The sequence below is a fragment of the Mastomys coucha genome, unplaced genomic scaffold, assembly GCF_008632895.1.
Source record: "Mastomys coucha isolate ucsf_1 unplaced genomic scaffold, UCSF_Mcou_1 pScaffold20, whole genome shotgun sequence".
Taxonomy (NCBI): Eukaryota; Metazoa; Chordata; class Mammalia; order Rodentia; family Muridae; genus Mastomys; species Mastomys coucha.
Genome location: NW_022196903.1, coordinates 27,925,139 through 27,937,569, shown reverse-complemented (window position 1 = coordinate 27,937,569; position 12,431 = coordinate 27,925,139). Strand labels below are relative to the sequence as shown.

At 40.1% G+C, this 12,431-nt stretch overlaps 1 protein-coding gene across 2 annotated transcripts in view; it reads left to right on the top strand.

Annotated features, from left to right (window-relative positions):
* The window catches only part of Chchd3 (coiled-coil-helix-coiled-coil-helix domain containing 3), a 276,351-nt gene that overhangs the window by 96,171 nt on the left and 167,749 nt on the right, over positions 1-12,431 (top strand). For both annotated transcript variants that reach the window (XM_031381451.1, XM_031381452.1), the window contains exon 4: positions 3,763-3,880. In XM_031381451.1, the coding sequence (XP_031237311.1) occupies positions 3,763-3,880 (118 nt within the window). The remainder of the gene's footprint in view (positions 1-3,762; positions 3,881-12,431) is intronic.

Here is a 12,431-nt window from a genome sequence, read left to right as displayed (position 1 = left end):
ACTCAGAAATCCACCTGCCTCTGCCTCCCAAGTGCTGGGATTAAAGGCGTGCACCACCACTGCCAGGCACAGAAAAGTTAGGATGAAGCCTGTGAAAAAGTAGAAGTCCCCAGCCACAAATCTTTTGATCTACAATCTATCCTGCCTGTAAGATGTGCTGGGGCCATGGAGGTACAGAACTTGTGGGAGTGGCCAATCAGTGAATGACTGGTCTAAGTTGAGATACATTCCATGAAAGGGAAGCCAGTGCCCAACACTGTCTTTATGACCAGGAAAAGGAGGCTCAGAGTCCTATGTTAGGAAAAAGAAATCAATAAAGTGATTCCTAGTGATACTCTGCTGTATTCAGATCAGTGCCTAGCCTCCTCCTTCAGAGAGGCTTCCTCTGGCAGCTGATGGGAGCTGGCGCAGAGACCACAGCAGAACATCAGGTGGAAAGGCCAAATTGGAGATCCCTATTAGGTCTCTCCTCTTGGAGCTTGGGGAACCCCAAGGAAGAAGGGGAGGAAGAATTATAGAAGCCAGAGGGGTTGAGGACTCCAGGAGAACACAGAATCAACTAAGCAGGGCTCATAGGGGCTCACAGAGACTGAAGTGGCAGTCATAGAGCCTGCATGGGTCTGTGCTAAATTATCTGCAAATATGCTATGGTTGTTAGCTTGGTGTTTATGGGGACACCTAACTATGGGAGCCAGGGTGTTCCTGAGTCTTTTGCCTTCTCTTGGGAACCTTTTTCATCTCTGGGCTGCCTTGCCTGGCCTCTGAAACAGAAGTGGAACTGTGGGTTTGGGGAGAGACTGGCATAACTAGGAGAAGTGTAAGGAGGGGAAGTAGGGAGGATGTATTATATGAGAGAATAATAATAACAACAGCAAACACGAAGAGAAAAGAAAGAACAGGACACCACAGTCAGCAGGTGGCTATGTTTTTGATTCTAGAAGTTCAAGAGAATCTAAAGAATCAAGCAAAATTTCCTTTTGGAAAAAAAAAAAAAAGGAAAGAAAGAAGGAAGGAAGGGAAGGAAGGGAAGAGGGAGGGAGGGAAGGAGGGTAGGTAGGAAGGTAGGTAGAGTCGTGACACACCAGAGGCCAAATCCACTGCATGCACATAGGTTTTCTTCACATCAGAACACTCTGCTTCCATATGTTCCTGGACCCACATTACTATTATTACTTTGAGTTATTGACATTTATCACATTGTGCTAAATGCTTTGTTTATGTTCAAGGTAGACGTTAACACCAGTCCACCCAGCAGAGCTCAGGGCACTGAGCTGCTGTTGCACCCGACAGTAGGTACAGTGCCTTGGCTTGGACCCCAAGAACTCACCCAGTGCTTGTTTGTCTTCATACACAGCAAGGTGATATAGACCTTGTTTTCTTAAATGTTGAAGACTTTTATATGCTAATATGTTTGCCTCTTTGCTTTCATTTCCAGTAGTTTTTGATCCTCTGGGTTAAACAGTTATGTCTTCATTAGTAATTAAACTTGTGCTGTATATGAGTAAATCCAACTAGAAAACTATTCTTTATTAAAATTGGCTATACCAAACAGAATGATAAAATCTAGTTGTGTAGATTCTATGTTCATGAATAATGTCATTTTTGAATATAAAGCACATGGATGTATGTGTGCACATGTGAAATGCCTAGCCTACTTCTGGCATGTAGCAGGAGATGCCTAAGTGATAATAAATAATGCTGTTATTCTATTTTAATTGTCACCTAACATATTAAACCGGCAACTTTTAACTTTTAAAAATGTGTGGCAATGTTCCCATTAAAGTGGTTCAAATGCCTAGTTTTGTAATCTCAACAACCTTAGCAGTTATCAGTATCTCATGTGGACCACTCCATTTTGGTGTTACTTCCTTTTGATGTGTCTCCAGGATGTATTTTTGTATCGAGCTGTGGCTTTCTAGCTGCAGAATGTATCAGAATCACTTGGAGCAGGGACGGCACTAAAAGGCATTTTGCAAGACACTATCCTCATGGTTTTGGATGCCAGAATGTGTGGCCATGTCTGGGAATTTGCATTCCAGAAACTCCTAAGATGCTCCTGCTGCTGTTTGGACCTCACTCTGAGCGCCTGATCTGGGGAGGCAGTAAGGTCTGAAATTATTATCCTCTGTGCAAGAGAGTCAGCAGCTAGTGCCATGCTGTTGTGTTTATTAAATATTTTAGTGACTTTTGGATAAGCTTATATGTATTTCTGGGTTTTCTTTTGTTTTTGTTTTTCAAGAAACAACTTGGATGTTTACCATCTAGGGAAAAAGGCATAATTCTGGAGTATACTTTATAAGATAATTTTATCTGTTATAACATATTTCTAAGAATGCTAGAGTATCAGGATGGTCTGATGGTTTAAAATAGCAACAAGAATTTTATGTTCTCTGCTTCTTTTCAAGGGTCCCTTTGATAGGCTAGCACCAAGTAAAATTTAGCACTCACCATTCACACTCAGAAAATTTCACTCAGAATGATACCAACATAACAATTTCACCTCCTTTTAAAGCATAGCTTACATCTTTGGGGTATAGAAGTGTTATTCTTTCAAAAGAGAAAAGGCAATCAGAAAATCTTTGTCCACGAGATTAGACTGAAATGATCTTTCATTCAGTGCTTCTGAGTGCCTTTCTGTGCAAGGCATTTTGGCAAAATCCAGTGCCAAAGTCATTTATCATTATCATATACAATGAGGGTGTTTTAGTAGATTATAACTTAATATGGATCTAATTGTGTGACGAAGCTGTGGATCACCTTAATGCATTTGTAGGCTTCATTAATAGAATTAGTAGTGTGCAGATCCTGCCACTGCCACCGCTGTCTTCTTGTTTCGCTAGAACATGTCTGAAGTGTAAGGTGTCTATTGGAGGTAAGGTAGGTGGGAGCAGTCATTCAGCAGTCTGGAACCTACTATTAAAGGCTTATTTTGCATTTGTTGGAAGATGGAGTGATAGACTGGGTAGAGAGACTTCTTTGTGTTTCTGCCTAACTTCTGCTTTAATGCAGGGTTAAGAAACCTGGAATCTCAACACCCTGTCCTCTACTGTGTTGTCTATGCCTGACTCACATCAGTAAATAAACGACTCACTTTTGAGAGGAAGATGATGCTAAACCTTCATATGTTTCTCACAGGGGTGGCTTGATGAACGTTGTGCGTTTGTGTATGTGTGTGGACAGGCCAGGAATCTAGCTTAGCAGTAGCTTTCAGGGGGGCTTTCTTCCTTGGTTTTTGAGACCGCACCTGGGACCTAGGACTTGCTAGTAGATTAGGCCAATAAGCCAGCCAGCTGGCCGGGGATCTTCCTGTCTGTTTCTCAAGTACAGGATTACAAACACATACTACCATGATGTCTTTTTGTGTGGGTGCTGGAGACAGACTCAGGTCCTCATGCTTGTGGGCCAACTCTTTACTTACTGAGATTTCCCCCAGTGATGGGATATTTAGGTGAAAAGTTTTCAGTTTTACCTGACAGCTGGATCAATATCTTCTTCTCTTAGAATTCTGATGTTTTTCATGTGTGGATGGGAGCTGCAGGGGATTGCTGTACTATAGAGTTTTGATAGATTATGGGCCAATATGATTTCAGATTTTGAATTTATGGTTGTCTGTTTCTGCTTTTTTATTCAGGTTTTTTATGTAATATAAAGTGATGTCAACCAGCAAAGTATTTTTTCTATTTAGGTTATTAACTAATCTACAAATAATTTGTTATTAAAATAATTTAAAAGAAAGTATTATTACCTTTTTTGTCTTTTCAGCCTTAAGCAAGCAAGGGACCTAGAAAGAGAGAGGGCTGCAGCCAATGAGCAGTTGACTAGAGCTGTCCTTCGGGAAAGAATATCCAGTGAGGAGGAGCGCATGAAGACAAAGCATCTGGTGAGTCTCGTCCTGGTTACTAAAGACATCTTGTCATCCTGGGCATCCCTGAGGTTGGGTAGCCAAGCTCTCTGTTCCAGCTTTTAGTGTTGAGAACAGTAACGGTCCCTTGGCCAGGTTTTCTTGAGTTTTATATATTACAAGTAGCTGATTAAGGTTGACCATCCAGGATGTTGAGGTAGGTTACTTTACAAGTATTAAAGAATTGTCGGCACATGTGGCGCCTGGGGAGATGTTGCTTGTTTGTGTTTCCTTCCTTGACTTTATTGTCTCTGCTGCACTGGCCATGGGCTTGGCCTTCTTTCTCTTTTGCTGGGCACTTCCAGATGCTTCCCTGGGAAAGCGCCAGAAAGGTGAGCTGAAAATTTACCAGCCACTCTCTAGACCTTACAAAGAAAAAAATGTCTGGCTTGGAGAAGCCTTTTAAAAAACAATGAGAAGTTTTTTTAGTAAAACATTTTTTAATTTTAAAGACTATATAAATACTTTAAAAGATAATTAACAAAAATTTAAAGGTCACCCAACCATACTTTTCCTGACATGATCATGGTTTATACTAGAGTGTGTTTTCCTGTAATTTTTTTAAGGTTTCTGATATACAACTTTGAATTTGAATAAATGATATATGTATGCAACTATATTGGTAGATTACAGAACACTTTTCTGAAATGTGGTTTCCCATGATGATTAGTATCCTCTTTATCCCTACCACTTATTAAACAAAACTTCCATTGGCTGCTTCTCTTCTGGTTCAAGACTCTATCTAGTCTAGACTGTTCAGTCTCTCCTTTTCTTCCTAGAAATGCAGATGAAACTGTTCAGGGCCTTTAGTCCTTGCTAGAACACACTAGGACACCAGTGAGATGGAACAGAAGGCCTTATATGGAGGGCTTTGAATTTCAAAACTTCCTGCCCAGTAAGTAACTGAAAACTGCTAAACCTAGATGAGAGAAAGGCCCACTTTTCCTGTCTCCTCTAGTGGCTCTGTCTCTGTCTATCTCAGCTTCGCAGTTTCCCCACACATTAATATTAGGATGCTTGCTAGTTTGTTCTTTTACTTTGTTTTTTACTGGCTGACTTTAATACTTATCCATGATGATGGAGTTCAATGTGATGTTAGCCCATGTATACAATGTGTCTGATCAAATTAGCAAAGTGTGTGTTGAGAAGCTTAGAATTCTCTTCTAGTTCTTTGTGAACTATATAATAAATTGCTAACAGCTTTTTCTTTTCTTTCTTTTTTGTTTTTTTAACCCTTTATTCCTTTATTTGAAAAGTAAACCTATGACCAGGTGCAAAAAGAGGAGTGAAAGGTGAAGTCAGTTTATAAAGTTCTTTCTTAGTGACCAGTCTCAGGTGCCAGGCTGAATGGGGAAGAAGGTGTTGCTAGAGTGGAGGTGATAGACCAGGAGGGAAATGCCAGTGAGCTGACTGTGGTCAGCACATTGAGCATACTATTGCGTGGCACACTCAGGGAAGGAGGGTCAGAAGGGAAGCCAGTCAGTTTAAAGGAGAAACAAAGGACTGAGCAGCTCACTTCTGATTCTGTCTGCTGTCTGTTTGACCTGAAGCATGTTTTGAGGAATTAGAGAAAGTGTCAGGCCAGCTGTCTGAGGGGCCATGTCAATCACAGTCAGTCTCACAGTGTGGAGGCTAAAGACAAGGAGAGGACAAGGTTAATGGTGCTCATGTTTTAGGAAGTTACTGGGGGCATTTCTCGTGACCATTTTTTCTGTCCCCCTTCTTGGTCCTTTGCCCCTTATACCTGGAAAACTCTTCTCACAGTGGCTCTTTACCTGAATGTGGACAAACTGCCTTGTTTACTTAGTTTAAGAATTAATGAAAATACTCCTTACATACATGTGATGAGGCATGGACGATTTCACAGAAACTGAAAACTTGATCCTGTAGGAGCCAGTGGCAGCTCACATGTATGATGCGGTTTGGGTTCAGCCTTTTGCTTGTCTTAATAACCTGCGTATTGGCTGTCTTCACGTTTCCTTAACTACTCATGTGTGAGATACTGAAGCGTATGTTTCTGCTCGTAACTTTCTTACTGATTGTGGAGTTGTGTGGCATAGATGTCCATTTACAATACTCACAGCCATTGTATCTCACCATTCATCACAATGCTGGCTAAATCAAGTCCTCAGAGCACTTAGAGAGTGAGGATTGATACAGTGGTGACTGTATCAGGGGTCTTCTGTTCACAGATACTTGAGTGCTGTGGTCACAGAGGCATAACCAACCACTCCTGGGTAATTCTTGATGTGTTTACTACATTATTGCTGTTATTGTAGAAGATATACATATTCACTGGGTAAAGATCAGAAAATAGATCCAGTAATATGTTAAAAATTAACACAATAATCATTTTCCGCAGATAACTATTAATATTTTATTTGTAGATATCTGCATGTGAATGTATATATGCTTATATATTTGTCTATGTTTATGTAATATGTGTACGCTTATGTTGTGAATATCTTTACACGTTTTGGGGGTGAGGTTGTGTGTGAAGTCAGAGCTCAGCCTTGAGTGTTGTTCCTCAGGTGTTGCCTGCCTTTTTTTGACGCAGGGTCTCTCACTGGTCTGGACCTGTCCAGGTAAGCTAGGCTAACTGGCCAGCAGCCCTGGAGAACTACCTGTCAGCACCTCTCCAGAGTTGGGATTATTAGTGTGAACTACCAGGCCTGACTTTTTCTTGTGGGTTCTAGGGATTGAACTCAGCTCTTCCGTGCTTGTGTGGCAAGCACTTAATGGACAAGGTTATCTTCTAACTTAAAATCTATTTTTTTTAAACAATCATTTTTGTCCAGATCCTTATGGTTGCATGGCAAGCATTTTACCAGACTAGCTCCTGACCTCAATGTTCTGTTTTGCTTTAAAAAATTATTTTTGCTTTCTATTGAGTTTGTCTATGACATTAATAGATTGAGTTTGTCTAATACACTTATGTGTGAATGTTTTTTCCCAACAAATGACTTTTTTATAGTCTTATAAAAATTTACACATTTAAAAAATATTTAGGCAGTATGGCAAAAATTTTAGTAATATGTATGTTTTTGTATGTTCACTACTTAATGACTAAGTATATTTCAATGAGTTCCCCCTAATTATTAGAATAAGATATTGAAAAAAATATAGAAAATTAGAGGAGGATAAGTATTTGTTAAGAGTGCTGGCTGAAGGCAGGAAGACTCAGTTCAGAGCTAATCTGGGCCACATGAGAAAGTTCTGTGCCAACCAGGGCTACACAATAATATCAGAAATAAAAGAATGCCCTAAACCACTGTTGGAAAACTGTCACCTTCTGTTCCTAGAGGTGTGACATTCTCCTTGCCTCTCCCATCCCTGTGTTCTATATAGGCCTAAGGTTTCAGATTTTACATCCTGCCACCTTTAGAAACAGTTATGGTGGGGATTCTGTGCCTTTTGTTGTATACAGTCCCACGGTCCCTTCTCTTGAGGATATCTTCAGAATGTATGGTGTTGAATCAGCCCAAGAGCTCCAGCATTATTTTTCTGTGAGTGCCTGGTCCCTGGCACTGTGTGCCTTTAGTCTGTGAGCCCTTGAACAATGGCCAGTATTGGTTTGTTTTGTGATCTCTGGAACTCAAGTATTACAGCTTATAGGAAAGTAAACTTCTGAGTTTTATGTATTTGAATTAATTAGAAAGTTTTTGTTCAGTCAAACTGATATGAGCATGTGTATCTTTTCTCAAATATTTGAGGACACAGGTGTTTTAATATTGGATTTTAAAGGGAGTACACACATGTGAATAAAATGAAAAATCTTTGTGGTGAGAAGATTTTATGCTAAACATAATATTCGTGTTTCAGATACACTGTATTCATGAGGATTAGAGTTAATTTTCCCATGCTTTTAGTGTATCTGTTTTGAATGCCATCAATCACATAGGTTGAATTTATTACTAGTGATGTTATATCAACATATATCAAGAAGTCTTAGGATCTAGACTTATATTTTTATGTCTGTCTACCTACACATATATATATTTTGTTGCTTGGAATTGAACCCATGATGCTGCTGAGCCATACCTGAAGCCTAGTTTTAGACTTTGGAGCATTTTGGCTCTCACATTTATTTTCAGATATGCTCACCCTATATCGTGAGGTCTTGTCTCTACCTTTTCCCAGTTATTGGTGTTTAGCATTGGATTTATGACTTCTTGAATATAAGCACCAGGCCTTCTGCTCAGTTGCTTCAGCAGTTGGTTTTGTTGATGCTATTTGAAGAGCAGAGTCATGGTGGTTTTGTTGCTGAAATCTTGAAATTGGTTCCAGTCAGAAGTTTCCTACTTGGAAGACGTGTTTTAGCTGGGGAAACTTAAGCCTGGTCTAGAAAGGTTATACTGTTTCCTCTCTGTCCTGAATGACTGGTTCCAGAATTTTAATCAGATTTTATCCAGGGGGTTGCGAGCGGCCACTCACTGGTGACTGTGCCTGTCTGAAATATTCACACTGGTGGTAAATCCTTCCTGGGAGCAGTGAAGAAGGAAGATTAGTGACAGGGTAGCACCAAGCCACATACAAGGTCAGTGCAGTTGGACATTTTGCTGTATTTAAGATCCTGTATTCCAAATCTCATATTCACTGTATCATAGAATTCCCTCTGAAGTTAAAGAATACTAGGCTGATTTTTTACTTTGCAATTACATTTGATTTCTTTCTAAAAGTGCCAGTTAAAATTAGTGATTCAGTCTTTTTCTGGCTTATTAAATTATGCTGGTTTAATGTTAGTCATTTCTTATTCACTACTGAGATGTTCAGTGTTTTCTTTTTTATAAAAAGATCTGAACTTTAAAGCAAGCTGTAATTTACTTGTATAAGAGCATTTATTTAAGTATCTTGGATCGCCTGCCCCTAAATCTGACACAGCTTTCTTCATCCTTAGATCAGATGTTTTTATTTCCTGTTTCCTGTATAGAAATTAGTAGTGCTAAGGATGTGTGAGAAAGAGACAGTCCTGTCCTCAGGAAGTCATCATGGAAGAGGGAGTGTCCTGCTTCCATTTACTGCTTTCTCCTTGAGGGTTCTCTATTTCTGTAGTGTTTGCAGTCATGGGTGTAAGACCCTGGGTCTGACTGACATCTTACATAGTCTTCACCGTGCTTCACTCATTTTTTTTCTTTCCCCCATGACCCCTGTCTTTTCTCTTCTGCTTGCTGCTTGGCTTCTTCACATCCGACTGTACCTTGTCTGCTTTCACTGTGTGTGTGTGTGTGTGTGTGTGTGTGTGTGTGTGTGTGTGTGTGTACACACATCTAATAGTTTCCACAGATGAGAAAGAGCATATATTTTGGGGAGACTGATATCTGTCTTTAAAATCAATCTTTTAAAGTTTATGTATCTTACCAATTCATACTGCTTACAGTGCTGTGAGAATTCCTACTTTTGAGGTGGTAGGGATCTTTGCAGCATCTGCATCCATTTAATAGCTGCTTAGGTGCTGGTTTATGCCAGGGTCCAACACACAGTAAGAAGCTGATATTGTTGATTGAATAACTGAATGTGCTAAAATCCCAGAAATAGGGGGGAAGAATTTTCTAGGGAATGGAAGCCTGCTCAGGAATTGTCTTTAAGGTTGAGGGGTAGGGACTGGGTAGTGCCTTATGTTGTAGACATACACATACACACATGGGCACTGGGGACACACAGTGTTGCTGAGGGGAAGCACAGAGCAAGAAGTGTGGTGGGACCAGGCAGCAATAGTCAGAGCTTAGTTTGTGGCCTCAGGAACCCTGGACTAAATCCATAGGGAGGTTTGAAGCAGGGCAATGAAGTGACTAGAAACTTTGCTTCATAGTTCAGTGAGGGCAGAAGAGGAGGAAGACGTGGGGGACACATAGAGAAGGCTATACATTTATTCATCAGAGAGCAGGTGAGACCTGAATTAGAGCATTGCTTAAGGGAAGCAGAGTAAGGAGCTATAAGGAATGTTTGAGAAATAGCATTAGTAGGGCTTTAGGTTTGAAGGTGAAAGAAGAGTCAAGACTGACTTTAGGGTTGAGAGTCTGTCACAGTGAGTAAGGATGCTAGATGGTGGAAGAAGAAAAGCATCTCCCACAAGTCATCCTCTGACCTCTACATGTGAGCTATGGGGTACACAAATGTTCTCTCTCTCTCTCTCTCTCTCTCTCTCTCTCTCTCTCTCTTTCTCTCTCTTTCTCTCTCTCTGTCTCTCTCTCTTTCTCTCTCTCTCTCTCAGCAAGCACAATTCAATAAAAGACTATCAAGTTTTTGGTGCCAATAACTTTGTATCATTAGAAATTAAAGAGAAAAAAAAAAAAGAATACTAGTTAACCTTAAGAATTGTCCAGGGTCAAGTGTATAGTGTTCAATATAACTTCACTCAAGAATTAGGGAGGGTGCTGGCATTAGAGCTATTGTTTTGTCTGTTTTGTGAGAGTGCTGTGGTCTTTTTCTACATTTATCCCCATTTATTCAACTTGTCCTGCGTATAAGGTTCTGTTAATTGCAGAGGTGAAAGGCAAATTAGGTTTGGTTATCCTTCTTCAGAGTCTTCTTTGTAGGGGCTGTCAAAGGTCATTCTAACTTTTTTTTCTTTTAACCTTATAATTTCTGGATGTTTAAAAACCTAATACTGTTTAGAAAAACAACAGAAAAAGTGGAGTGGGTGAATGTACAAACTTCAGTTCTGCAAATTTATGTGACTTCCACCAAAATTTCACTTTTCACCCCCAGTTTCCTTTTTGTCTGAAATGCACCAGTGAAGCAGTCAAGAAGAATTGATTAATTTTGTGCTGTGTGCTTTTTTAATTCTGCATTTTCTTGGTGCTTCAAACTGTGAAAGTTGAAATTTTATGGTAAAAGAGAAAAATATTTTGAATTTGGGGTATGGAGAAAAGTGACTAAATTAAAGGAAGTGGATATGAATACCACTGTTGTCCAGATGTGAGTAGGGGTCTGCCCCAGGTGCGGAATGCAGCTCAAACTGTAATCCTGAAACTACCAAGCTTCTTGCTGTGAAGTTCTATGTCATAATGGCAATCACTTACTTAGCCAGGTAGATGGAGTTCAGTGTAACACTGGTTTTCCTGGCTTCTCCTATTGAGCACTTAAAGATAAATAAGAAATTCTTCCCTAATTTTTTGGTGTAATCTAGGCGTTTGATTGTCCCCTGGTTGTTTGCCCATGGTCATCCTCTCACCCTGGTTATTAGATACCCGCAATGTGCTAGTTTGCCAGAAGTGAAGTTAATGATTTTGAGCTATTGAGGCCTGTTTAAATATACAGTTCCCACCCGTGTTTGATGGTTTTGAGGCTGAAGTTACTGATATTTCCCCCAGGGTTATTGGTAAGAATAGGATCTGGAATTCACCTGCAAGTCCCCATCTTCCTAGGCCTTGCTCAGTTAATAGCTGACTGTGAACTTCAAAGGGCAGCCTCCTTGAAGAAGGTGAGTGCAGAGGCATGCTGTGTCCTTTTGCCTCCTGTACATTTGGATTCAGCAGGCCAGCAGTCTCCAAGACAAAGCATTCACATTCTGTTGTCTGCTTTTATGTTCTTTGTTAGCACATGTGGCCCAGCTTCCAGTGTGTTATGGTAGCATTATAATTGTCAGCCTGAATGCACACAACCCTATAAAGAGATTGTGGATCAAATGTTCTCTTGGAGTGGCAGGCAGCTTCAGATCTCTTTGCTATTACTGTGCAAGATGAGATGTGTTTCAGCCTGCCAGCTTACCCTTCATGTGAATGAAGAGCCCTAAAGTGGGTAAGACCACAGTTACAGATACATTGTATGCTTAAACCTTATTCAGATGAATATATCTCTTAAATACATTGTTGAATCCCCTGCTTCTCCAAGTAGTCAAAAAAAAAAAAAAAAACCAAAAAAACCCTACAATCTTATTACCAAATATCCTTGTGGAAATATTATATTGTGTTGATTGTATATTGAGAGTCTAAAGGTGGAGCATGGCAAAATGGCAGAGGAGATTACATTCCTGTCAGAGATGGGGACTTTTCACTGAACTCTATGTAGAGGTGACTTGTTCACTCAGACTACCATGATCTTGTTGACAAAGTGATTAGGCTGCAAGGGTGTGCGTAATGGGGCTTAAGTTGCTAGGGCCACTTCTCAGAATACTGTCATATTTTCATTTTAAATGCCCTTTTGAAAATTCATCAGGTAGCTTGAAAACATGGCTGACGGCATCTCAGGGAGAGTGGTATCTTAAATGTTAGCCCTGCCACAAATAGCTTATTGACATTCTATCACTTGGGTCGTTGTGGGTGTCCAGGTGAGATATGGAGAGCACTGAGTAAAAATCCATAGGTAACTGTGGGGCAGAGGGCTGCTTATACTTCTATCTCTCGATAATGACTTGGCATTTATTGTTAATATATTTGCTTCATGGCCCAGTTGGAAATGAAGTGTCATTAGTGCCTTAGAATTTTATTGAACTGACACCATAATCTTATTTCCTCTTCAAGAGGCCAAGAAATATTGCCTCAGTGTTTGCCTTAGCCAATAACAAATCAGAAGTTTAACATAAGCATAA